The sequence below is a fragment of the Gallus gallus genome, chromosome 12 (assembly GCF_016699485.2).
Source record: "Gallus gallus isolate bGalGal1 chromosome 12, bGalGal1.mat.broiler.GRCg7b, whole genome shotgun sequence".
NCBI classification, from domain to species: domain Eukaryota; kingdom Metazoa; phylum Chordata; class Aves; order Galliformes; family Phasianidae; genus Gallus; species Gallus gallus.
In genome coordinates, this window is record NC_052543.1 from 13927601 (window position 1) to 13953463 (window position 25863).

Below are 25863 nucleotides of genomic sequence, written 5' to 3' on the forward strand. Positions count from 1 at the left end.
TTTACTATTGATGTTCTCACTGCTGTGGGTGCTGAGAACTGCTAATTAATGGTGACCCAACAAATGAGTGGTAAATGGTTTCCAGTAAGTTCCCTATTACTCCTCATTGGCAAAACAACCTTCTCCTAAGCAACAACAAAATAGGGCAACAAAAAACCCTCTTGACAGATTCCCTTTAAAGATAAGAAATCAAGAACAAGATAGCACAGGGATGCTATTTTACATCCTGCTTTCATGTCAATTAGGGTTCATTGCTTGGAGAATTCTAATGCAATCTGTGCCTCCTTGCTGCAGGCAGCACAGCCAGGACTTATGGCTGGGGATAAGGTGATGCTACATTCACACCAGGTACCTCCGAACAAAATAAGTGCTCTGAACTGCTTGGAATCATCTACTGGGGCTGAGCTCACAGCAGGTGACACCTGCGTGTTCCTATTAACCATCACTTTTGGGTGAGGAAACCACAGGAAAAAAAACGTTACAGATTTCCTTGGTGCAGTGGGGAGCCCTGGGAAACTTAGGAACACATCAGCACCCATCCTTAGGGTTAGGGTGGGGTGGGAGGCAGGGGGCTATCACCACTGGCTTCAGAAGTGCAGAAATAAGGGAAAGGGAGCAAAAGGAAGATGTAGGAGAAACAACATTTCTGTGCTAATGATGCTGTTGGGCAAGGACTGTGACTGTGTGCTGGTTGCTGCCTGTGAATGTATCAGTTAGGGACATTTGAGGGGCTCTGTCAAAGCAGTTCATTGCCACAGCTTTGCTGCTGCCTTCTGGGCTGCTACTTTGGGATACCTGTGCTGTGCTGGGACGCCTCAGCTCATGGCAGGTGGCAACAGGGCACAGTGCAGGACCCTCAAGGACCCACACCCTTATGCATGGATCCGTTACTTAGGATTTTAAATAGATCTCGTTTGCATTAACTGCTTCATAACAGTGAGCATAATTCATGTTTATCCCCAGGGCTGTTCACTGCTGCAGGCATTGACGTGAAGAGGACCGGGCTTTGATCCCACACCTGCACTGTCAGTGGGATCTTTGCTGCACTAAGGGTGCAGGACCCAGCACTGGTTCTGCAGGGAGGCAGCTGCCTCTGACAGGGGGTCTTCTGCCTCCTCTATCCCTGCATCCCCCACTGAGGGCCTGTGATGGCGGATCCCATCTCCTCTATGGGACAAGGACTCCCCTCTATGGGACTCAACTTCATCATCTTTCCCATTTCCAAGGCTGGCAGCTCCTTTCACAGCCCAGGGACAGCATCTCTTTGTCCTCCTGTCCCAGACACTTCTGACCCTTCACTGCCTCTCCTCTGTAGCATTTTAGGTAGCCACTTTCTGAGAACCACCAGCCACTTTCTGAGGACCGCCAGCACACCATCACCCCATTTCCCAGCACCACCAGGCAACTCACCCAGGCAGCTGTCAGAGGGAACAGGGCAGTGAAGGGAGAACCACCACATTCACCACTTCCTCCAGATCTACATGCCCGGAGCAGCAGGGCTGGCTCTACTTGTAGAGGGCCACAAACCTCACGCACCAAACCCAAGCACAACGCACCCCAAACCTGCTCAATATTTGCATAGGCCCCAGCCAAACGCAGGGCAGCACAACCAATAAACTGACACCACCGTGCTATTCCTCCGCTCTCCCTTAAGCGCAGCGAGGAAAGGGGCACAGCCAACACGCATTAGCATCTCCCCCGCCTTCTTTTTTCTTTTGGCAAACCCAGCATGCAACCCCTAAAACCCCAACGCAGATAGACCCAGACCCCCCACCCCTTCCCCGTGACATCCTCCCCCCACCCCCCGTTAAGAACCCGAGCGGGGGCCGGCGGGAGGGGTCCCGCTTACCGCTTGCCATTCGCCCGCAGCCCAGCGGTGCGTGGGGCACTCGGGGAGCTGGCAGTCCCGCTGGGCGGCAGGTTGGCTCGCAGGGTCGCACGCTGCCGTCGGGGCACCGCCGTGGCACTGCACCGCGCGCCGCTGGACACCGCGACCGCAGGACACCGAGCACTGCGGGAAGGGACAGAGGTGGGTGAGCGGCGCGGGTTGATGCGGGGGTCTGTGATCTGCTATGCCTCCAGCCGGGCTGGAATTCCCGCTCCGCTGAAGGCAGAGGGAGTTCTTGCTGCCGGCTTCAGCAGGGTCAGGTTTTCCCCGGATCGGGTTTATATTTGGGGAATGCTCGGAACGTTCAATGGAACGGCATCCCAGAGCTGCGAGGCTCTGTGTGTTACTTCTCCGGGCAAAAAACACAATCACAGCATGGCTTGGCTGGGAAGGGACCTTAAAGACTATGTTGTTCCAGCAGTTCAATATACGCAGTTCAAAATACATCAGCTGCCACGACTGTCATCGCAGCGGGCTTTAAGGAAAAGCAAACTTGTGTTATACAGAAGAAAGCGTACAGCAACCGAGATGTAAAGTTATGATGCAGATGCAGTTCCTCCCAGCACACGTCCCAACGTGCACATGACTCAAGTCAGGATATAACTGTGCACATGAACGTCTTTGTAAATGAACTGCTTTTCTCATCCCTATTATACTGTGGGCACATTTCTGCCCGCTTCTAGGCACAGCAGGAGCAGCCCGAATTTCTCTTTCTCAGACATCTTCAAGTTATTATCTGCGCTACAATGCTTCTAACAGCTTGGTTTTGCTTCCAGACAGCATTTCCCACTGTTGCGACTGCACACTGTAACCCGTTTGGCAGTCCTTAATTTCCCTCTGATGTGAATTCTTTCTTGCTAGGTCTTAAGGGATATTATATAGACGGAGGAGAAAGAGTGTGTGTTTCTGAAAGAAAGCATGTACAAATCAAAAGGCATTCATTTATATCACGGCTTCTACCGAATTACTCTTTGCTGGATTAACAATTAAAATGCGCATCCTTATTGATCCATTAGGAACTTAGAAAATGAGCTCAAAGCCCATTGTTGCAAAGTCAGGGTGAAGCTTTTACTTGTGGCTTTTCCTAGGGGGATAACTGCTGCCCTCAGAGCATCTTAAACAAGTTTCAACCCCCAGCACTGGTCAGCAGCTTCTGCCTGTCCTGGGAACATACAGCCCTGGGCTGCTCAGCACTAGGAGCTGGTGGGTTGAAGCTATTCAGGCTGGGAGAGGACTGACGTGTGATGCCCTAGGGGCTGCCAGCAGCCTCTTCATCCTTTCTATGCACCCTATGCACTTGCCTTCTCCTGAGGTCTATCGCCAAGCTGCAGAGCAGCAGCTCAGCTGTGCCTTGTGAAAACTCAAGGTATGACTGCAGCCTGTAGCTGGAAGGTGTATAAATATCAGACTGAAGGAGAAATATTGGTGAAAAGTAAATGGCCGTAATTGATAGCACTTACAGGATCCAAACACATTAAATCTGACATTTCACTGCAAACACAAGCACACTGAGATCTTGGAGAAAAAGCCTGTATTTTTTCCTTCCCTTCCGGTTATTAGAGGTAGCAGAAATGCTTTGCTGTAGGACAGCGGATTTGTAACAGCATAGAAAAGAACTGCCCGGCCTCTACATGCAGAACACCCATAGAGAGAGCGGAGCGCCGGGCCCCACTCACGGGGTGCTCCCCCCGCTGCTGCCCGCTGCTCATGGCATCCCAATATCCCCTAATTGCCCAGCCACAGGAGATACCGCAGGCCATAAATCACCTCCTTTCTTTCTCCCCTTGCATAAAATTAACTCCAATCACGCGGAGGAATGTTGGAATTTTAGAGCGCTTACTTTTATCAATTATTACGAGCTCGTTCTAAAGCAATCGACAGAGCATTGCGTTATTATGTTTACAATTATTAGCTGTAAGAAGAACTGCTTTCAGCGGCACTCACTTTAAATGAGGTGCAAATGGGATATGACAAGCGCATTTAATGGCCTTTTATTTTCCATCCTAACGCTGCCGTGTGTGCCCAGGTGTGTTAATGGTTTATCCGGTAGGCAACTCGCATGCAGTGAGAATTGGTGTTTGGCACCTGAATTTGCAAGGCAGACCGCGAGAGAACGCGACGCTTTACAAGGTAACAGCTCATTTAGTCGGGGCCTTTCAATAATTCTGCTGATTAGCACGCTAATGAGGTAGATAGAGAACTGAAGTTCAGAGCTAAAAATGCGGTGCGGTGGACTCAAGGTGAAAACAAAAACATTCCTTTCAGGAGAACAAGGGTTCAAGGTATGCCCTCAGCAGACAAGATGCTTCAGAGCTCCATGCACATCAGCAGCCTCTGCTCTACGCATCCAGTGCCTGACTTGCTAATGAAGCAAAGTTAAACGGTGATGATACTAAGAAACAGAAGGTAGCTCAAAGCGTTTTTAACGAGCAGCTCTGATTGTTCTTCAGGCTTTCGCAGGAGGCTGATAGCAAAATGAACTTCAGATTTCTCAAAACTAAAGCAGATTTTGCTTGTGATCTGACATATTTAAATAACAACAACATCAGAAACACGAATAAATAGCAGCTTCTCTTTAATACTACACACTAACGGCTTTCCTAGCAGAAGCTTAACGTATCCAAGGAATTTGCTCTCATTTAGACACCAAAAGCAAGCTGCCGTGTACAAATCAGTGCTGCTCTGCTGCTGCCCATGGAGCTAACATAGTTTTAGGCCACCTGAGGAGCTGGCCCAAGCCTTAACCCTTGCAAAGAGGACTGAAGTGATGGGAAAATCGTGTCGGCTTCTAGCCAGTTTGATAGAAGAGGAATATCAAAGGGTGCAAAAGGGTACACAACATGTCTCACCTGTCCCCAATCTCCTGATTTCCACTTCGGACATCTGCCCCCTCTGCATTTCTTTTGCACATTGGGCTTAACAAGGTGCTTGCAATAATCTTCTTCTACATGCCTCCCTTCCTTTGTCAAACAGTACACAGTGCGGTGCCTTTGGCCCCTTCCACAGGAGACAGAACACTGTAAATATAAAGTAACAACAAATCAGCTCCGGCGCAGGGCAACCTATGTGGTTCAGCAAGGGCCGTGGCTATGTTTTATTTCAGCTGGACCAAGAAGAACATGAAAGGGACCATTTCCATTTACCTCGGTACAATGGGAGGTCAAAAGTTGGTATACAAGGGGGGTAAAGTGTGATATGCACCTTGACAGAGGGAAGTAACTGCACAGAGGACTGGGCAGAGGGGCAAAACACAGTTTTTCCATGTCCTCAGTAGTAAAGCTCCTGTTTGTTTTACTTTACACCAGCATAGACTGATTCTTTTCTTTTTTTCTTAAGTAAAACAAAGACGGAAAACCAGGACACACTCATCCTTAAGATTTATGCATTTTGAAAGCAACCCAGAAGAAGGCAGAGCCCGAGGAATGAAAGCAAAAAGCAAAGCAGCAGGTATGTTAGCTGCAAGCTTTGTAGTGAGGCAACGCATTTCAACCTCCCTCTGCAGGTTCACTGAACTTTTGCAAATGTGACTGCTTCTGGCATGCAAACCCCAAGCAACTTCACTTTGATTTCAGATTAGTCTCCTCCAAAAGATTTAGGAATCAAAGGGGTCTGGAATCACGACAAGAATTTAATATGACAGTTTCTTGTAGAACAAGCCTCTTACTCAGCATGATGCACCCAGAAACTCAGTTTCAATTTCTTCATTACATGTTATGCAACTCATTACATGCTGTATCACAGGCAGCCCGGCTCAGTCCTTGAGCGCAAACACACGGATCCAACCATCTTTCAATATAAAATGTTCTGCTTTCTTGTCAAAGAGGAGCAACCATGCAGAGATCAGCCTTCTTCCTTCTTTTTGGAGCTGCTCCATCACTGTATTTGCTAAGAAATAAATTACAGCCCAAACTCTTCCCAGCCTATGAATACTTTTGAAACTTAACACACTACATATCACATGTGTAGCGGTTCTGAAAGATCCATTAGACCAGAAATCGGCACTTGCATTAACAACCGCGATCATTTTAAATTACAACACTGCTTCGAAATCATTCAGCCCCTATTGTGCTTAGAGGTATATGGAGAAACAAGAGAGCAGACATCCGAAATGAAAAAGGCCAGGCAAACATGGCAAGAAAGGGATATAACTCGTAAGATCAGCTGCTGTTGCTTAAAAGCTTGCATAAGCGATGCTCTGAAAAAGGCTGTTCTCCTGTTGTAAGGCCACTAACAGGTAGCCAAGGTAGGCAACATCCCTCAAGTTCAATGGGATTTAAGGGCATTCAAGAGGTCAGTGCAGATCTGGCCACATGATGCTGACCCCCATGTGATGTGCAGGTATAGATGGAACAAGGACATCCAGACCTGCTCTGCTTTTGAAGGTGAGGGGACAGCTGTTGAGGTTCCTCTTCCTGCTGGAAACACTGATTGCTGCTCTCCACCTGCACAGACAACAGGTTCATGGAGCAACCCCAAACACCAGCGTGCCCCTAACAGCAGGAAGCTGCTCTTCACCAAGACCAACACCCAACCTTACATTGGAAAACAGAGAATATGCTGTCCCTTGTTCCTAAATAAGACTTTCACAAGTTACTGAGATTCATAAACATCACTTTTCTCTCTAGTATCAATATGAAAAAAGAATGAGTTAACTTTATCTTAATTCTGTAAACCTTCAAATTTCATCCTAAGTTCATTTTTTCATTCTTTCAACGTCTCTCCGCAGGCAACGAGCATCAGCAGCACAAAGGAAACATCAACTCCGACTAAACCCACTTATCAACCTCTATCATGTCTACCACGAAGCTGGTTGACAAACACTGGGTCTTGCAAATATGGTACCATTTCCAAAATTGCTATCCCCCTTCTACAAATCACTTGAATTTGGTACAGAGCCAGACTGTGACATTTATCTTGGCATCCCACGCCAAGACGTGGCAGGTCTACACGCACATTTTGGCGCACCTAGAGATGGAGGCATAATTAGGCTAATTTTGTTAATACTGAAACGTAATTACCGAGATGCTGGAATTAATCATTTTGATGTCTGCCTTTAATATATATTACAGTGAGGCAGCTGCGTGTTTGGTTTCACGCACATGTGAGCTATGATCTCATTTGCACTGACAGAAAAGACAGTTTGGATAACCTGATGCAAGCAAGTATCAGAGACTGAAAATTCCTTTGCAAAGAGCCTGCTTCATAACTGCCTTCTAATTCTTCTCAGGTACTTCCAATTTTTACTTGGCACGTAGATTTTAAGCATATGTGAGCCATATGCAAAGAACAACTCAATAGCACACTTATCTCAGTGCCATTCGACCGAAGGCAGAGGTACACCTCACTGCTGCAGGCATCCCTTAGCCCTGACCCCAGGAAACTTTGCATTTCATTAGCAGGATCCTTTCATCGCTGGAAATGCTGCCACTGCCTTACAAGTCCATCAATAACAATGCTGCAGTGAGGTAAGCCTTGACCTTGCTTTCTTTAAAGGTTTGAAAAGCACGGACAAAAAACACTCCTTTTGCAGACTCCTTTCTTTCTTTCCTTTCCCCCAACGCTGTAGAAAGTACTTCAAAGTTCCAGGGGGTGGATAAGGGTCTCTCTGTGGAATAGCAGCTTCATCCCAGGCTCTTTGAAGTCAACAGTAAGACTCGTACTGGTAGCACTGTCTCTGGATGCAGCCCTAGAGGTGTAGCCAAGGTACTGTATTGCCTTTTCCACTGACCGACTCCCTAGAACTGGAGATCACGTGCACTTGGACATGCCCATGATCTCTGCCAAAGCGCTTGGAAACGTGACTGCTGGAAAAGCTGTTTCCAGCCTGTGGCAGAGGCACCGCAACAAACATCAGCAGCCCTGGTTGGACAGCCATGCTGGTGATGGGAAAAGAACAGATGGTGTTGTTTCTTTAAACAAACAACAGCAAACAAGAACCACAAAAACCCCAACCAGCCAACCAACAAATCCAGAAAAATTGTGGTACGTAAATTAATAGAGAAGCAATATTTCAAAAAGTAACCCATAGCCCTTATGCTACAGACACTGTAAACCTTCCTCTTGGTATCATCTTCATCTCCTAAAACCACTGCAATCACACCTGGTGCTTCACAAAGAAAATCAGAACGAAAGGACCGTCCTAACAGCATTAGGATCAGAGTGTTTGAACACAGATTTAAGGGAATTATGTTTATTGCATGATTAGTTTTGTAAGCATTCCAAGAGCCGTGGACTGGCACGCTGCTGGTTTTTCCAAATAAATATACCATCTAGCTTAAATAAACGCAACAAAAAGAATTTAAATGAAAACAAGAAAAACATTCCCATGTCAACCGTTTCTAGAAAGATCAGAACGTGATGCTCAGCGTCAGTGAAAGGAAACAAGCAGCACAGAGCTGCCAAACAATGGAGCGGCTCTGCTTTCGTTACCTTGGAGCACTGGACATACTGCTGAACGGGGCAGAAAAGCCAAGAGGTGGCAAGAATCTGGGTAAGTTCTCCACCAAAAAGGAGGAAGTTTCAGAAAATGCTGTCACACCACTTTCCCTCTCATCGGCGATTTGGGAGGTATTTGAGGTAATGAATGCAAGCTGCGCTGATCGCCCAACGAATTCCCCCAGATAGGTATGATCAGATAGCTTGGGAAGGGCAGCAGAGGGGGCTGGGAAGAATTAGTCTAATGGCATTTTAATTTCGTCTGAAAAGTTGCTCCTGGCATGATTTATCAGATCATGCCAGGAGCAACTTTTCAGACGAAATTAAAATCAATCCCTGTAGGTTTAGACTGCCACACGTTAAGGATTATATGGCAAGTAAGTGCTCCTAAGTAAGCTCTCCTTCATCCTTTTCAACAATCTGAGTTGAATCGTGTGCTGGAGGAAATAAAACAGAAAATCGACAGTCCTACAACAGTCCTACACACTCACATCCCCTTTGCATTAGGAGCTGTGCTTCTGGGTATCAGCAAACCCACCTCTGCCAGGAAAGTCCCCATGGGCACCCCTGTAGGGACACTTCAGCATCCTCTCAGTGCACATCGGCCCATACTGCAACTTGCACTACAAACTTTGATGCAGCCCCACGACATCTGTACATCTGAATTCCATTCATCACAAAGGGCACTGGAAGACACACCACCACGACAAGCCTAAACAGCACCTTCTCCCCTCTTCCACCCATCCACACTGGTATTACATCCCCTACGTAGACTTCACCAGGTACAGCTACCAGCAGGGCTGTGAACACACAGATCCTGCCCTAAAAGCTGCATCCCTGCTCCAAGCTACGTAACCTGAACAGCAAACAAGCAAAAAACCCACCAAATAGCGATGGCAGGACCTTCCAGCGAGGGATGCAATAGATGTTTTTTCCTCAAATGAGGAGGAAACGTGCCAGATGCCCAAGGGAGCTGCTATAGGGATGTGGAAGGGGCTGATTGGTGCCTATTTTCCATGCTGCGGCACTTTTAAGAAGATAGCAATTGAAGCAGCACGCAGCCAAGGCTAACTGACACCTCGGTTCTTTAGTTATGTGATAATGTCATTTGCAAGTCTCATTCAAGAAGAGGATTTCCCCGTGTGGGATGGATGGAAACACAAAATAGAGAGTTCACACTGGGCACATGCAGGAGCAAGGGGCTGCTTCTTGCTCTCCAGCTTTATAAAGGAAAATCTCTGCTTGATGCACCAGTGATCAAATGCTGTGTCAGCCTGCATACAGTCCCTGGGCATCAGACAGGCTTTCACGCATGCTCACCTTCCCTGTGAGCTAGGAAAAATTTAAACATGAACAGAACATTAAGTGCTTTTGGAGCAAGATTAACTACACTGTTTTTCCTTAACAACTGTACTAATGAGACACCATGATAGTCAGACATACATAAAACACCATTGTGCTTCGCATCCCTCATCCTTTCACATTCTTGTTTCTACATGCTACAATCCCACGGATCCCAGCAATAGCAATTACTGCATTTGGGGGCTATACAGCAGGAACCTGGAAGACGGGTAAAAACCCATGCAGACCTCCCAGGGCACAGCACAGGGACCTGCTGAACCTCACAGCTCATTTCTGTATGCACTGCTTATTTCTCCCATGTCTGTGAGTGTGGTCTGCAGACTTGGGGCCAACGGTGACACAGAGACCAAAGCCACTCCTACCGGAGCAGCAGTCCCTCAACCTTTTGTGCAAGCTCAGGCCAGCTGTGCGGGGCCTGGAAAATAACCATCTTGGTGAGAAAATGTTTAAGAAGGGAAGTATAAAAGGGAGTCATCAGGGAGGCACACAAAACTCAGCCTTCCCCTTCATGGGGTCTCGTGGCTCCTGTGCTTGTGGCTGCCACAGAGCATCCCAAAGGAAGGTACTGGCAGGGAGGAGAAAAGCAGATGTCTGAGAGTAGGTTAGGGACAGAAACATGGACAATGCAACAGCAGAGTTAAGCAGCAGGAAAACAACCCTGCAAGGAACTGATCCAGCAAAGCACACCGTCAGTGCTTTCTTGATTGTATTCCTGCATCAACACGGCAGAACTGATAGCAGGAGTGTGTCTATGGGGTTTTCCTTATTTAGGGAGAAGTGGCAATAAAAGACAACTGGTGAGAAGTGGGACCCGTGCACAAGGGAGCCAAGGGGTGGGCTGCAGGGTGGCTGGTGAGGCTCTGCCCATCCCAGGTGGTTTTAAGGTGGATGAAGCTGACCGCTGGCGTGCTCTGGCTGCATGACACGCAACAGAGAATGGCTGGGGAAAATCTGGTTTGCTTTTTTTTTTTTTTTTTTTTTTTTTTTTTTTAAACAAAAGCAAAGAGGTCTGCACTGTCAAAGGCTTTTTTTTTTTTCCTGACTGGGGAACAAAAGCAGACAGCTTTTTGCCTTTTATCAGCACACCAGAATGGCAGTCCCTGGAGTCGGTAGGTCTGCCTGATCCTAAAGTGGAGACAGACAGGAACCCAAGGGAGACAGCAGCTTTGGTGGGCCAGTCTGAGTGAACAGTAAACAGCTCCAAGACTGAGACAGCTTCAGACAGATGGCTGAGGATATCCACAGGCTAAAGTTCTCCTTTTGGTCTGTATCAGCTTTATCAAAGCATCTCTTTCTGCATGTTTTTCCAAAGACGTGCAAGTCACACGGTGCATCCCCCTGCCTGGCTTATGGGTGCTGGGACCTTATGTCCAGCCTTCATCTGCTGCTTCAACATTGGTCCTTCCCCCACTCAGGCTAACTTGCTACTGATTTTCTGACAACCCCTGACATACAGACTGGCTGCTGCAGCCTCAGAGCCTCAACCAACATCATCTGAATGAAGGACAGAAAGGCAGCATGAATCTCCAAGTGACTGGAGAGTCCACATGCCTATCACTTCATTTTCAAGGATGGCTTTGTTACTGAAAAAACATGTTTAAGTAATCATACCGCAGCTCGGTAATGCTGCTGTCACAGCAAATTCATTTTCTGCAGAAGAGAAGAGGAAAACAGCAGAGTTAAATAGACTTGCAGCCAAATCTCCCCCTGGTTATCATGCCTTAGCAAGAGCTGACACACTGCCTTCTAAGAATGCTATCAGAACAACGACGTGGGGAATATTGCTGCAGAACAGCCCATTTCCAGCTTCCACTTCCATGGGGAAAGCATTTTGTAAACAATGGGTCGAACTTTAGAACAACAACCATTTTTAGGATTAAAATTCCTAGGTACCAGCCTCCTGGCAGGGCTCCTACGGCCCCAGAGAGATGCTACCACTCCCCACGTCCCCATGCACAGCCACAGAACCACCAGTGCCACCAGCTCCCAGCTAATGGAACTGTGCTGCAAACACAAACAGAATTCACATCAACAGTAATGGCGTTTGGATGCCAGCCAGTTAACATCCTAATTATTTTATGACAAGCTTCCAATTACAGAATCATAGAATTGTAGGAGTTGGAAGGGACTTTAGAGATCATTGAGTCCAACTCCAATTCTTCGCTGTTAGATCAAAAGGCCTTCAAAAAGCCCCCCAAAAATTAATAAAAAAAAACCCAACTGGCCTTTCCACCTGTTTGATAAGGAGATGGGAAGCACACAGCACAGCCTTCCAGGCACCATGAGCTAGACAAAAGCTCAAATTCTTGATACCAAAGAGTGATAAGCACTTGCCAGAGCAGATTATGTTTGAAATGATGATACTCTTTAGCAAAAAGGCCACCCACCCATCGTCCATGCATTACCATCCCACTGCAGTGGGGTCCCAACGACCCACCTGCCCCAACCAGGGCAAGGTGCTGTCAGATAGAACTGTATTCCCTAATCCATGTCTGTTCTCTGGTTTGGGAAGACTGAGAAGGCCACAACGAGGGAATTTGTCATTACCCTCAAATGGTAACAGGGTATGGTGCATATTAGGGTCAACTCTACGCCACTGACATTTCACAGCAGCTACTGTAAGGAGCAGATGTGCCCTGAGAGGAGTGGGATGAGGTTTGGGTTTGAAGTGATGGATAACGCATCGTGAGCATCACCCTCATTCTGGAGAACATGGCAAGATTTCTTCTCGTTATTCAAGGGCATGGACAGACATCCGTGTTCACATAATAAGGCATTCAGGAAAGAAAAAAGACTCTCTGTCTCCTGGTGACAGTCTCTGCATGTTTTCTAAAGGACTATTTTAATAAAAAGAAGTCAGGTCTATCTTACAGTTCTGCAGTGTTTGAGTACATGTTCTTAAATCAGCCAGGAAATAAAAGTACCACCTCCTCTCAGCCCTCTTTGAACATACATTAGAACGACACGGCATCTCACCAATCTCATACTGTTGTAAGATTAGAATTTCCATACAGAACCTGTTTATTCATTTAACTATCTCTGTAAAACCTGGATTTAACTAGCCAGATAAAATCACTTCTTTCCTGCATAAGATTGCAGTGGAATATTGCCTTAAGGGCCAAGGGTTGGACCCTTCAGACTCAACTGACTTTAATTTGCACGTATTTAACCATGCTAATTCCATTCCAACCTGTGTGAAGCTAAGCCAATCAGATGCTTGCGAGAAATTAGTTTAACCCAACTTCATAGTTCGTACACTTTTAACTGTGTTTGTTTAATTATTAAGAATGACAGCTTCTGTTGGAGAACAAGCAAGTAAACCATTTCATAAAAATTAGTAAAAGTTACCAAAACTAAGTAATACGATCTTAATTTAGCAAGAGACTCAAGAAATCATTATACAAATTCATTTATGATTACATTCTACTTGTCTTTAATTTTCACTGTTCAACATTAACATTAAACATCGTAAATGTATGCAATATTTATATAAAATTAAATAACAATATTGGAAAAATAAATACACTTTTACATAAATACATAAATCCATACTGCTGAAAAGTTTCAGCTAATACTATACTCTTGTTTCAAAAGTGACCAAAAAAATATGGTAGTGACACTCCATCCAAAGAGATGAAGTATTACAGCTACAGAATGATGCTTGCAACCGATGACAGAGCTAAGGCAAATCGGGTGATCCCACACTAATCAAAAAGATTTGGACGTTACTACCTACAGTAGTAGCACGAGGTAGACACACATGTGGAGCACTCTGCAGGGTGGACACGACGTCCTGTTGACCCCATAGATAGAGACAGCGCAGTCTTCAAACAGCCCGCCAAGGGCCTTGAATGGAGGCATTCAAGGTCAATACAGGCAAGAGATTTAGTAGAGTCAAAGGAATGACTTTCCGGGTAAGAAACCCAACAACACCCCCAAAAAAATAAAGGAACATAAAGGACTGCACTCTGCATTTTCAACACCGAGGAGCAGATGCAGCCCTCCAACCTGCTGCCAAACAGCAGAAAGGCTGAATGCTGAGTGGCACCAAACGCAACACAACCCTGTCCACACCTGTGGGTCTCACCAATATCCCAGCACAGGTGATTGATACAAGGGCTAACAGCAGCCCTCAGCTGGGAGTGCTGCAGGAAAGCCACTGCATAGCTGCTAGTTCTGCTGAGCTCACCGCCCTCATCGTAGCACCGGCTATGAGGGTACGAGGGATACATTAGCACCTCGAATGGGACGTGTTGTGTCACTGTCCCTTGTACTGGCGAAGCACCGTAGAAACACTAGTCCAGCAGTTTCATCGCTATTGCATAATGCACTGAGGTATGATATGAATACTGAGAAATGTTACTGAAGGCATCCGTGTTACTGAGAGCATCCACAGAAACTAGCGAGGTTACGTGCTAGCAGGACGACTTTCCAAACCATGACAATTAAGGAAGTCCAGTACATTACAAACAGGCCTCTTTTTTTCCCCTATAAAGTGCTTTTAAGTCAAATTCTCATTTCTGTTTTTTTTTTTTCCTTTTTTAAAAAAAGAAAATCTTGAAAAGCTCTTACAACAAAACACATTAAAGGTCAACATCTGTTTGAAGGCCACTTCAAAAATAGGGCAGGTCCGTGGTTTCCAGCATGCCAGAAGCACCCCAAACAGCACAGGAGCAGTGGGAAGAGCAAAGTACACTCAGAACACATCCCAGCTCCCAGCTCAGGGCACTCAGCCCTCACAAGCCACTGCAAAAGCATCTCTGTAGCAGATCCTGGCCAACTCCAGAAGCAGAGAGATGCACGCGGATAGCTTACAGCTGCCTTTGCACAGCACATCACACTCATGTTTTGTATGGACGTAGAGCTGCAGCATGGATGTGAACACACACAGATTTCTTTATCGAAGTGCACGGGGTGGCACACGCACCCACACACATCTGCTCAGCTTGGGATTTGATGAAATTTAGTACAGATTTCCCCATCAGTTTGTTTTTGGCACAGAACATGCAACTTGTAAACCAGTAGGTGCACAGTGCAGCGTTACCATTAAACGTCAGTCCAATTTAACTTCAATGCAAAGGTACTGCTTAAATGCCAGGTTTAAATCCACGTGCAAAGAACTCAGTCAGAACCAAGACTTGTAATGCACAGCACTCACATGGTGTAACAGAACGGACAAAGTTGGCAACTGAGCAGAAAGTGCCTTTCAATTGAAGGACTCAAGCTCCTCTAAGGCAAGCCCTTACCAAATGGGTGTTATTCCAAATACATCATCAATAATCCTCTTAAGTGCAGTTTTAAGACACGAAGCATTAGCACCTTGGTTTGAAGCACATTAAATCTGTTGTTACGGGACATCCACGCAACGGTTCGCAAAGAGAAAGCTTACGGCCGTACCGAGCTCCAGGGACCAGCGCTCCAGGCAGCATCTCTAGGGCAGTCCTGCACATTGCACTGCTCCCTGTCCGGCGGCTTGTCGAGGATTTCGCAGCTCAGATCCGTGAACCTTTCTCCATTGGGGCGCTGGCACACCACGAGCCGCGTTCTTGTCCCGGCCCCGCATGGCTTCGTGCACTGCAAGTCAGCACAGGGCACAGGAATCAGCACCAGGCTCCTACCACATTCCAACTCTGGGGCTGCTCCTGCTCCCACCCCACCCTCTCATCAAATCCCCACAGTGATGTAAGGTGATGCTTCCCTCTCTCTCTCAAAGCCATTTGTGCTGCTCCGTGATGACACTGCCGGGCCCAGTGGGGTGTCAGAGGTTACGCCTCTAATTGCTTCTCTCCGATGAATTTGCAGAAGGGAGTGAGCAGTGGTTTAATTACAAAGAAAGCTTTCAGTTAAACGAGACTTATCTTAAAAGCAATAAGAAACCTCAATTTCTTTAGATTTTGCTTTTGTCTGGAAACAAATTGACCAATGGAATCGAAAACGACACCAAGCAGGTGCTGGGGCTCACCCATTTATCAGAGGCTGCCATTCACACGCTGATATTTCTCATTGCTAACCACTACTTCCCCCCCCTCTTCTCCCATTTTTCAGCCACCCATTAACACAAACCTTCCCTTTATATTTATAATTTTGCATATAAAGCACCTATCACCTTATTGAGAAACACTATTCGGAACCACTCTGATGGGATGGACAAACGATGTGCTCACCTCTCCCCAGTTGCCATAAGCCCACTGAGGACAGGGGCCGGACTCGCACGATCTCTGCTCCATAGGCTTGGTTTTCTCATCGCAGTTATTTGCAGTGTATCCATTTTCATCCTGGCACACCACGACGCGCCGCTGGAAGCCTCCTGCACACGTGCTGGAGCACTGCAAGACACAATTGCCCACAGCCTCTCTGAGCCTAGGAGTAATTGTGCATTCCCAGCTCTTTCCCAGAGCGCTGCACCGTGGGAATGCACGGTGAGAAATTTAATACAGCTAACAGGCTTTATTAACTTCAAACTTCTGCTCTTGCTAATAGCAGTGCAATGACTTAGGTGCTGACTAGGCAAAGAAAATAAACACGAGCCTAGTTTTGAGCAGGTGAGTAATCCCTGCTGCCTTTAGCACAGTGTTTAACATCACATTTGTGCTTAATTCCCTTTAGGGACTTGCACAATCAAGTGTTTCAAACTGGCTGGGGAGGCGAGGAGCTGGCATCAAGGCTCTGCTGTGCTCTGGCAGCAGCTCTGCACAGCTGTAAATGCCCCGGGAGGCAGCCAAGAAGCAGAGGCTGGCCTTTGGCACGTGGAAAACAATGCTATCTGCAGGGAGATGCACGGTGCAAAGGGATGAGAGGCAATGCCCACACCCTGCTGCAGCACCTGGGGAAGTGAGGAGGGAGCAGAAAGCAGGGACAAGGGTCTCTCTCTTCCCTGCGTAGTGATATTTAAAAAGAAAAAAGCTTGAGCGAGCCTAGGAAAAACCAACCAGGAATAAGAAATATCAGTGCACTCACAGCCCCCCAGGGACCAATTCTCCACTGATTGCCTCCTGGTATATGTGCACGGTTTCGATTGGGGCTGCCTCCGGGGTGCAGCTTGAGGCGATGGTCCGGATAGAGGAAGGGGTGGATGGGCCTGCCATAATCGTGGCTGTTCGGATGACAAGGAGACATGGAGCAGTCCTGCTCGGTGGCAGGGAGGTCATCTGGGTCGCACTCGCTCCTGTCCACCAGCTGGTCACTGTAATCGATGCAGATCACCTGTCGCGTTGCCTTACCCTGACCACAAGTCACCGAGCACTGCGTTACAGTGGGAAAAGGAGACACGGTCACAGCTTTGTTCACCAGACCAACAACTACCGCTAATAAAACCACTTATAAAGGCAACAGATTAATGCAATAAGTGCTAATGCTACAAGGCCTTCCTGCAGGATGCACTGTGATGCTTACAGAGCTCCACTCCAAGGCTTTCCACTGCCCGCAGGGTGTCACGGTGCACATTTCTGTGGCTGAGGGCTTCGGCAGGTGGAAACAAGCAGACTCGTCGGCCACTGAGCCCTGCTCATCCCGACAGCTGACGTATCGCATCCGCGTCCCCTTCCCACACGTTGCAGAGCACTAGGGAAGAGCAACAAGCACTGCGCTAGAAAACTTTCCTATTGCACACTAGAACAAGAAGCAGGGCAAATGCACTTAAAAACATCACACTGCCTACTGTAAAATAATCCTGAAAGCATTACGACATGCCCTTACCGGTGTCCAGGATCCAAATCTCCACTGCGTTCTGTGAACACCCGATACGGATCTCTTGGCTTCGGGACTGTTTGGATGGGGTGGACATGCTGCAATTTCACAGTCCTGCATGTGAGATCCATGAGGGAAAAGAGGGAAATAAAGTGAGTGATGAAAGATTTGCAGATGTTTCAATTAAACCACCTCCTCTTCAATGCAAACATTAACAGTACACAATGTCTCAAGAATGTGACCTGCATGCCTGTGTGCTGGCAGGCTTTCTTCTTGCATGCTCTTGCTGCATCAGCAAGATTTGGTATCAGTTCCCTCCTATGGGCAGAACTCCAATGGACTTTGACTTATTAGGAACACTAAAATGAGGGTTCTCATAGCCAATGTTTCTGCATTGAAACAGAGTGTGACAGAAATAACAGCCATACAACAAGAGCTGCCCCAGCCCAGCAGGGATGCTCACCCGCCTCCTTCCCTCACTGCCATAGGGTGATGTCCCAGATGGGCCATCGAGCAGCTTAGCTACAATTCAGCAATACTATACATACGGTCAACCATTGCCATTCTCTCAGGCCAGGACAGGGCAGTGATTTACACCCCTGGGTGAAGACCTGACCTGTTGGTCCCCAAAAGAGCTGTGGAGGGCATTGATCCCTTAGCAGCAGGGACAGTAAGCTAAGAGGAAAGGTCCCACATTGTTACTGGTGACAGGGGGAATGAGAACCTAAGATAGAGAGGGGAACAGCAGGATTCACCTGGGTGTCTGTTGGCTTGGTTGCAGCATTGCATTCATTATCATCCACCACTGACATGTAGGTGCCCACGACACACTTCACTGCTCTCATCTGGTAGCCTTGGCCACAGGTCATCGTGCACTGAGAGAGGGCAGGTGGGAGAAAGAAGTGCTGGGTCTGAGTGGTCGCTTCAGTTAGAGAGAATGAATCAGCCCAGCCTACGTCCAGGCACAAAGCATGAGCAGCATCATAAAACCCAGCCCCCCTTCTGCTTTCTCTCCACTTCACACATTTCCAGCTTTAAATCAGGTCAAAGTTTTAATTCACTGAGCCCATCAGAGCCTCACACGCTTCACTTACTGTCCTCAGGAACGAAGGTGTGAGCATTTCAATGATTTACACGCAGCAAATCATAGCCTGGGAGAAGCTACACCACATCCTCCTTTAAAACCGGTTGCTCAGCACCATAGTAGCAGAAGCACTAAGGGATATTTTTGCCGGTGGGCAATTAGTCTGGCTGGGATGACTGGCCTGGCCTTGCTGCTGATTCTTATTTTTAAGAACTAACAGCTTTGTGGAAAATAAGATGCCAGAACTCTGCGGGAGAAATGAGCAACTCTCATTTTAACAGTGAAAAACACCACCACCACCACCACCCCCCCTCCCACCCCGAGAGTGGAAAACATTGAAAGCAACCATTGCTACTGAGTGGCAGCAGCTTTTTTTTTTTTTTTTTTTTTCAGTGAAAATTAGGCCACATATTTGTGTGCCTAAATATGGATTTAGGAGCGTAACCTTGGCAATCGTTTCTTGACCATCACGGCCGATTTAGTATGCCACATTAAATTTAGCACAAAGGGCAGGTGCTGCTCCTGCTGCCCGTAGGCTGCACCCAAGCCAACCAATTCACAAACACATCACTGGGATGAACTGGCTTCCATACCTGGCCCCAGGGCCCCACTTGCCACGCTGCACACTCCTGCTGCTGGCACGTCTGCACCGACTCCGGCTTCGTTTCGGGGTCGCAAAACCTGTCGTTCAGCCGATCTTCCCCAAATTGGCACCAGGTCTGGCGATGCTTGTGCCCCTTCCCACAGGTGACCAGGCACTGCCAGGGGGAAAGCACAGGATCATTGAGTTGGAAGGGGCCCTTAAAGGTGATCTAGTTCAACTCCGCTGCAATGAACAGGGGTAGCTACAGTTTTGATCAGGTTGATCAGCGCCTGGTCCAGCCTGACCTGGAATGTCTCCAGGGATGGGGCTTCCAACACCTCTCTGAGCAAAGCACAAGCTCTTTGCAGCTCCTGCCCCAGATCTTGAGAACATACCCAAGATCTGGGCTTAACTGCTGCTAGTGAGGCAACTCGGCTGATGCACCCTGGTACAATGCGGCCTCGTGGCTATTTTCGTTACTATCATTATTCCAAACAATAGTTCTTCCAATATGTCAACAGCCATAGAGAAAAGTGCAGCAAACACGAGTGCCAAGCGGGACAGCCAGAAAGAGACAGGGAGAGCCAAGCTTAACGCCACGGCAAGGCAGATTATAGCCTGGTTCTAGAGCTGGCTGCATCCCCCAGCAGCCCCTGACAGCTGTGAGATGCAAAGTAAAGCTGCAGCACTGCTCTCTGGGAGCATGCATCGAGGTGCCAGAGGCTTGCACTCTGAGTGCACATGATAAAGGACTGCAATCATCCAGCATCCTATCTGCTGCCATTGTGCAGCAGCATATTCTGCAGAGAACAATGGTCAGTTAACAGCCCTTGTTTCCATTTATTTTCTTCCATTATTTTCTAAAACAATGTGATTCACAAAAATGAGCTATTCGGACATAAATGTGACAAGCAGACTTTGGAGACTATTTCCTCCATCCCAGTTGCTGTTGAGAGCAGCCTGTTAAGATGAGGTTGCGTTGCATTAGGAAGGGCACCAGTTGGAGTGGAAGAAGTAATGGTAATAAAAAACAGGGTGAGGGCTGAGCATGGAAAGACTGGGGAGAACCGATTGTGGGATCAGAAAGAGCACAACACTATAAGGACAACAGCAGGAGAGGGGATGTCCCTGCCAGCCCCTACCTCAGACCAGTCTCCAGTTTTCCACTGGGGGCACAGGAAGTCACTGCAGCGCTGCACTGTCAGCTTCTCCTGCTGGCTGCACTTGCTGTCATCCAGCACGTCATTGTAGGTGCTCACACACATGGCTCGCCGCCGCCGCGTGCCCCCACCGCAGCTCTTGGAGCACTGCAAAGAGCAGACACTAAGCACGCACGTTCTGCAAGCCCATATATCTCTTTACAGGCAGGACTACAAAAGAGACCGCAGGAAACCTCCAGAAGAACAATTTGTACTTTAAGTAACAGACTATTACTTTATATATTCCCTTAAAAATCCAATCTCGCTAAGCTTAATAAAAATCTTGCGGCAACGTGTTTCACAAATCCATCTCGGGTTATAACCCCATTATTACTTTTACAACTGTTGCCTTTCAGTCCCCCCAATTGGCTGACGTTTGTTCTCATTTTACAAGAGATTAATTCCCCCCCAGCAGCCTGCCCTCCTTCTGTGCCCTCCCTGGAAAGCCCCAGGCTCGTCATTCTCTCAGTGCCACATCTGCACCCAGGGATATTCTTGGCCACTGAATGGCCTTCTGCTGGAAAGCATAAAGGAAACAAACTTCAGAAGTCCTCCGCTGATGGCACCGTGTCCTCTCGCCTCCCAGCAGTGTGATGGCTTTGATGGGAGAGGACAGCCCGTGGCGCTGAGCACAACAGACAGACCTCAGGATGGATCAAAGCATAAATCCACCGCAGTGGAAAATAGGAAGCACTGGGCTCATTTGCACCGTGGTGTCCTCCAGAAAGAGCAGGGAAAGCTGATTCGCTGCATCTAACTTTCACACGCTATTTGTGAACCAGAGAGCCCCCAGAGAGGACATGACAGCAGCACCCCTCACCTCGGTCCAGGCAGAGTACCTCCAACCTCCCACGTTACAGTCTCCCGTGCACTTCTCCCTCGTGCTCGGCTTGGCTTGGCTGCTGCAGAAGCGGTCATCGACCTTCTCTGTCTTCCCCTCCAACCTGTTGTACTTGGAGCAGTAGATCTCCAGCATGCGGTATCCCAGCCCGCACTGGGCTGTGCACTCACTCCTCCTCGCGATGTGCCACCTGAGAGCAAACGTTGATGACACAACCCATGAGGATGGCACGGGAGCTGTGGGGCTCTGGGACTTGGCAGATAACGTGCTTGGGGGTGTCTGACATTAAAATACACATTCTTGGACGGGAAGTTTTGATCCTTCCTGATGGTTTCCAAGCAATTTGGAAGAATTGGGCAGTCAGCTCTAGCTTTGCTTTTGGGAGGGAAGGAACAGCTTCCAGCTCTTCCTGACGGGAAGGAAAGGTGATGTGGCCCTAGGGGACCACTCAGGCTGCAGAGGGAGTGCATGGCCAAGCACAGAGTGGTGCTTTGGGGGCTTTCTGCTTCATGGTCCAGTGAAGGAGAGCCACCTGAGCAGCAAGCACACAGCACTGCTCCCGCACTCAGAGAGCAAACTGCAGCAAGGCTAGGAGAAGAATAAGATCAAGGGGATTTGGAGTCAGTAGTTCCTGAATTACAGAAGCCCCTGTGTCCCTGACTGCTTTTCAAAACTTGGGCATTTCCCCTTCTCAGGTTTCCAACCTGTCGCAATGGCAACAGCTGTTACCTCGACAACCTGTCTCATAGCAGCCCTGCAGTGGCTGTTTACACCCCAGATTTAACAAACCAGGAGAAACCCCTCCAAAAACCCAGTAATCCAAACTGCTGCGCCAGCAGCTGATTATTGCCTCCGTATTTTAAGCCCTTGAAATAAAAACAGATTGCTGCTTAAAGGAAAATGGGTTGTGATCGCTTAGGGCACGCTCCATCAATTCCAGCTCCCTGGCAGCTGTCTGGGGACAACCCCAAACCCACTCTACACTTCAGTCCCTTCCTCACTTAAAGCAAATGATAAATTCAAGCCTTAGCGACTCTTTGTTTTGAGCACATGCTTTTTTTTTCCCCCCCGTTTGCTCAGCATCATCCTACAAACAGCCTGCATTTCTATCCAGGCAGACTGAAACGTCAAGCATTTGTTGTTATGGTTAGCACTAATTGAATCCAACATAGCAAACCTGAAAATGCAGAAACGTGCCTCCCAAAACACAGCTGCTCGACATCAACAACTCTTGGGTGATAGAGAGACAACAGTTAATCCCTCTTTCTGTTTGTTTTTTTTTTTAAGCCTAATACAGGCTGCTGAAAAAAGGGATGAGGGGTTTCACCAGGGGTGAAAGAGGAGTAAACAATAAATGCTGCATATATACATGAGTGATCAGGGCGCACCTTAATTCACACTCTGTGCCACAAGGCTCTGTTATTGGGTCGGGCTGGGGAATCCGATCACACCTTTGGTCTGACACAGTGAGTTGGTCTGACTCCCTTGTACACACAGGCTTCCTTTTTCGTTCCCCTACACAGGAAGAAAACACAGAGTTTGAGACATACAGGACAAACTGTTTCTCCTTTTCCCTTAGCAGTAGCATTTAAGAGATGGGCTACAAAGGCTCCCTGCTTTGCAGCTGGAAAGCACCACTGCAGCGCTACACCTTGCACGCAGGGCATCGCAGGTTATCTATCTACTGCTGCAGGCAGGGAAACAAGCCCACAGTGTAAAAGTCTCCAAGAAAGAACATGGAAAAGGATCTGCAAACATTGCTGAGATCCCAGGTGAACCCTGTAATGGTTTCCTGAGCACCTACCTTGGCAGAGCTTACTGCAGGGCTGCCAGGGGCCATAGGCATTCCAATAGAACTGCTGAGGTTTGTCTTCAATGGGGATATTGAAAGTGTAACGAACGTCAGGATTGTACAAATTACCCACTGATAAAACCTGGGAGAAAAGAAGGACAAAGCGGAGTAAACGGACAGACTTTGCTGCTGGTTGTCTTCAGCCCAGTAACGCTTGGCAGGCTTTTCCACACACACACAGCATATACTTCACCTGAAGTGTTATTTCTTGCTCTATCCGATCGGTAGAATTAATCCTTTCGATAGCATTATCCGATCCGCTGTATTCGATCACAGCATTCCCAACTTTGATTTCCCTTTTAAACATACTGACGACAAAGTCTCCATTTAATATAAAGTCTCCTTGACTGTTAGATAAGGCTGCATAGGTGCAAAAAACAAGAACTAAAGACGCAGAATTAACTCAGGTGTACATAATTACGTGGGTCATGCGCGCTCAGTGCTCCCTTTCGCTAGGTTGGGAGGAAAAGTAGACAGGCACTCTCAGGCAGAAAGAGTGGAAAGATAGCAGCAGAGATTTTACAGACGTGGTGCCCATCCCTTTTTCCTTTGAAAACCTCATTAAAGTGAAGGCTGAATGCCTGAAGTTGTTCCTAAACAGCTTCCCCGTAACCTAGGGGCAGGCTGCTGCAGGCAGTGTGATACAAAGCCATTCTGCCCAAGTATTTGTGTTAGTTGTGCAGATAGGGTGACTCGCATGTTGTTTCCAGGTGCGTTCCTAAGATAAATTTCTCTGCCCTAATTGCCCAAACTTTGTTTTGTTGGTTTTTTTTTGGTGGGAGTTTGGTCCCTTTTTTTTGCAGGGAGTTTGGTCACCACCTCCTTCACCCTCCTCCCCGTTTACTTTTTCATTATTCCAGATCTTAAGGTATGTGAGAGCACTGAAGGCTTAGAGCCTAAATGCTTTATAAGAGGAACAGTTTCCTGAAAACAGCAGTCTGCTGCACAACTTCACACTAATGCGATTATGTAGCTAATTTCCTAAGTTAGTTTCCCCACCATTTCACCCATCACAGCTACATTACTACAAAGCCTCTGTACGGAAAAAATCCAAACTTAACACCAAAACACCAAAGGGGAGGTTTTTACACCAAACGAGGAGAGAGAATGAAGCCAAACACTGGTGGTTGCAAACAGTTATAGATGGACAGAAGCTCAAAAAAAGCAGACTCTGTGCTCAACCAAATTCCATACTGTGGAGGCTTTAATGTCATTTGGCAGTAGTAAAACTCATTAAAGGATTCCTTCCTGTTTACTGTATCTTCCTACAACAGTAGGTGCGTGCCTAGGACTTGATGACAACAACAAATTCCTCCTAAATTGTTAAGGAACTGCAAGGTTCACGGTACTGAGGGCCCAAGATTTCACACTCAGTGAGCTGCAAAATAAGTGGACAAATGCACACTTCTCATTTGCTTCTCTTCAGGCCTAATGTGAAGGGATGCTTTCCCAGCAATATTAAAGCAACATTAGAGAAGATCGACTTCTTTACTTCCCAAAAAGATTAAAGGGCCCTCCAAGAAGAGTTGAGAAGTTCTTTAGGGCTCATTCTGGAGTGAACCACCTTGAATAGGCACCACATGGGGAGCATGCGAGGCCAGGCTGGATGGGGCTTTGAGCCACCTAGTCTAGTGGGAGGTGTCCCTGCCTATAGGAGGGGGGCTGGAACTAGGTGATCTTAAAGGTCCCTTCTAATCCAAACTCTTCAATGATTCTATGGCCATTTTTCTAAAAAAGAGAAATAAGGAACCCTCTCTCCCTCACCCAGGACAAAAGGTATCGCATCTCTTTTGTTGGGACTGATGTGCATCCACACTGCACCACTTCACTGCACTGCTGTGAAAGCAAGGGCTGTGTAGGGCCAGGAGGACCTGCGGGGTCTGGAAACACGGACCTTCAGCTTTCCAGAGCAACAGTCAGAACTGCCAGCATTGCTTCCCTTTGGTGAACCATGGTCTCCTCTATTTGTTTCCCAAGTGACACAAAGAAGAAAGTTTCTTCATCTCCCATGAGGCTAGGAACCTCCAGCCCAGCTCTTCCCTAACACATGCATCTACTCTGAGTGCAGACCTCAGTATGGGTTTTTGCTCAGCACGGTGAATAATACCCAGACATGACCCTGTGAGGGTACGCTTCTCATCACATGAGCCTTTCAAACTTTGCTTCAAGGATGGCATGAGCAAAGAGAAGGAGCAAAATGAAGGTGACCATGCTTGGCAGATATACGGGATATATTCTCAGTAAGAAAACACCTCCCCTTTGGTGTATTCTTCACCTCCGTTAGCAGGGGGCAACCAGACCTATCCACACAACCAGAAAACAGCTGCATCCAGGACTGAAACGTGCACTGCAACTCACCCAGGTAGTTGTCATCCTCTGGTTTCCCTGAGTAACTGTGCTGACGCACATCAATATTTGTTGCACCAGCTGGAATGCGGACCACAACGTTATAGCCTAGAACAGATTTAACGCAAAGTCAAGGCTATTACACAGATGTTTCATTTGCTTTTTATGGGGGGAAGGGAGATGAGCAAAATTACCTCACATTACACAATCCAATACTCTTCACTTAGGGATAGCATAAATAGTTATAACCTGGTATATGCTATAGCTAGAAGGATTTCACATTTTATATCAGTGTTTTTGTAGATTAAGCGTGGTAAAGGCCTTTATAGATCCTTTATAGACCTGCATTTTTCATGATAAAGTTTTTAGCAACGGATTCTTACCATAATGCACCGTGTTAAATGTGCCCGCAACAGTTTTGCATGAAGAATTATCCCCACCACAAACACCACATTTATCTCTTCTTGCTTTTGAATTCAGCACATGATCGCATCCAGCTTGCTTTAAGAGAAAAATTGAACAACGAGATGGAGCAAACGCAGACTAGAACAGCATTTACAAATCTCCAAATTAAGCCCCACAAAAGC

At 47.3% G+C, this 25863-nt stretch overlaps 1 protein-coding gene and 1 long non-coding RNA gene across 8 annotated transcripts in view; one reads left to right on the top strand and one right to left on the bottom strand.

Annotated features, from left to right (window-relative positions):
- Window positions 1–25863, bottom strand: part of ADAMTS9 (ADAM metallopeptidase with thrombospondin type 1 motif 9) — a 65399-nt gene that overhangs the window by 12575 nt on the left and 26961 nt on the right. For 5 of the 7 annotated variants that reach the window (XR_001468662.4, XR_003077366.3, XM_414417.7 and 2 more), the window contains 16 exons: window positions 25660–25777; window positions 25289–25384; window positions 23124–23290; window positions 22883–23012; window positions 22467–22593; window positions 21058–21268; window positions 20181–20345; window positions 19049–19213; window positions 18127–18246; window positions 17381–17485; window positions 17078–17245; window positions 16643–16927; window positions 15850–16011; window positions 15083–15259; window positions 4738–4905; window positions 1850–2011 (listed from right to left, as the gene is read on the bottom strand). Coding sequence is in view for 5 of the 7 variants with exons in the window: in XM_414417.7 (XP_414417.4) it covers window positions 1850–2011; window positions 4738–4905; window positions 15083–15259; window positions 15850–16011; window positions 16643–16927; window positions 17078–17245; window positions 17381–17485; window positions 18127–18246; window positions 19049–19213; window positions 20181–20345; window positions 21058–21268; window positions 22467–22593; window positions 22883–23012; window positions 23124–23290; window positions 25289–25384; window positions 25660–25777 (2526 nt within the window). In the remaining 2 variants the exon portion in view is untranslated. The remainder of the gene's footprint in view (window positions 1–1849; window positions 2012–4737; window positions 4906–15082; window positions 15260–15849; window positions 16012–16642; window positions 16928–17077; window positions 17246–17380; window positions 17486–18126; window positions 18247–19048; window positions 19214–20180; window positions 20346–21057; window positions 21269–22466; window positions 22594–22882; window positions 23013–23123; window positions 23291–25288; window positions 25385–25659; window positions 25778–25863) is intronic. The other 2 variants (XM_004944666.5, XM_040646356.2) reach the window with 2 other exon arrangements.
- On the top strand, window positions 1836–8567 carry LOC124417161. The gene is made up of 3 exons (XR_006931308.1): window positions 1836–2029; window positions 3915–5335; window positions 6615–8567. It is a non-coding gene; the product is annotated as an uncharacterized LOC124417161 (long non-coding RNA).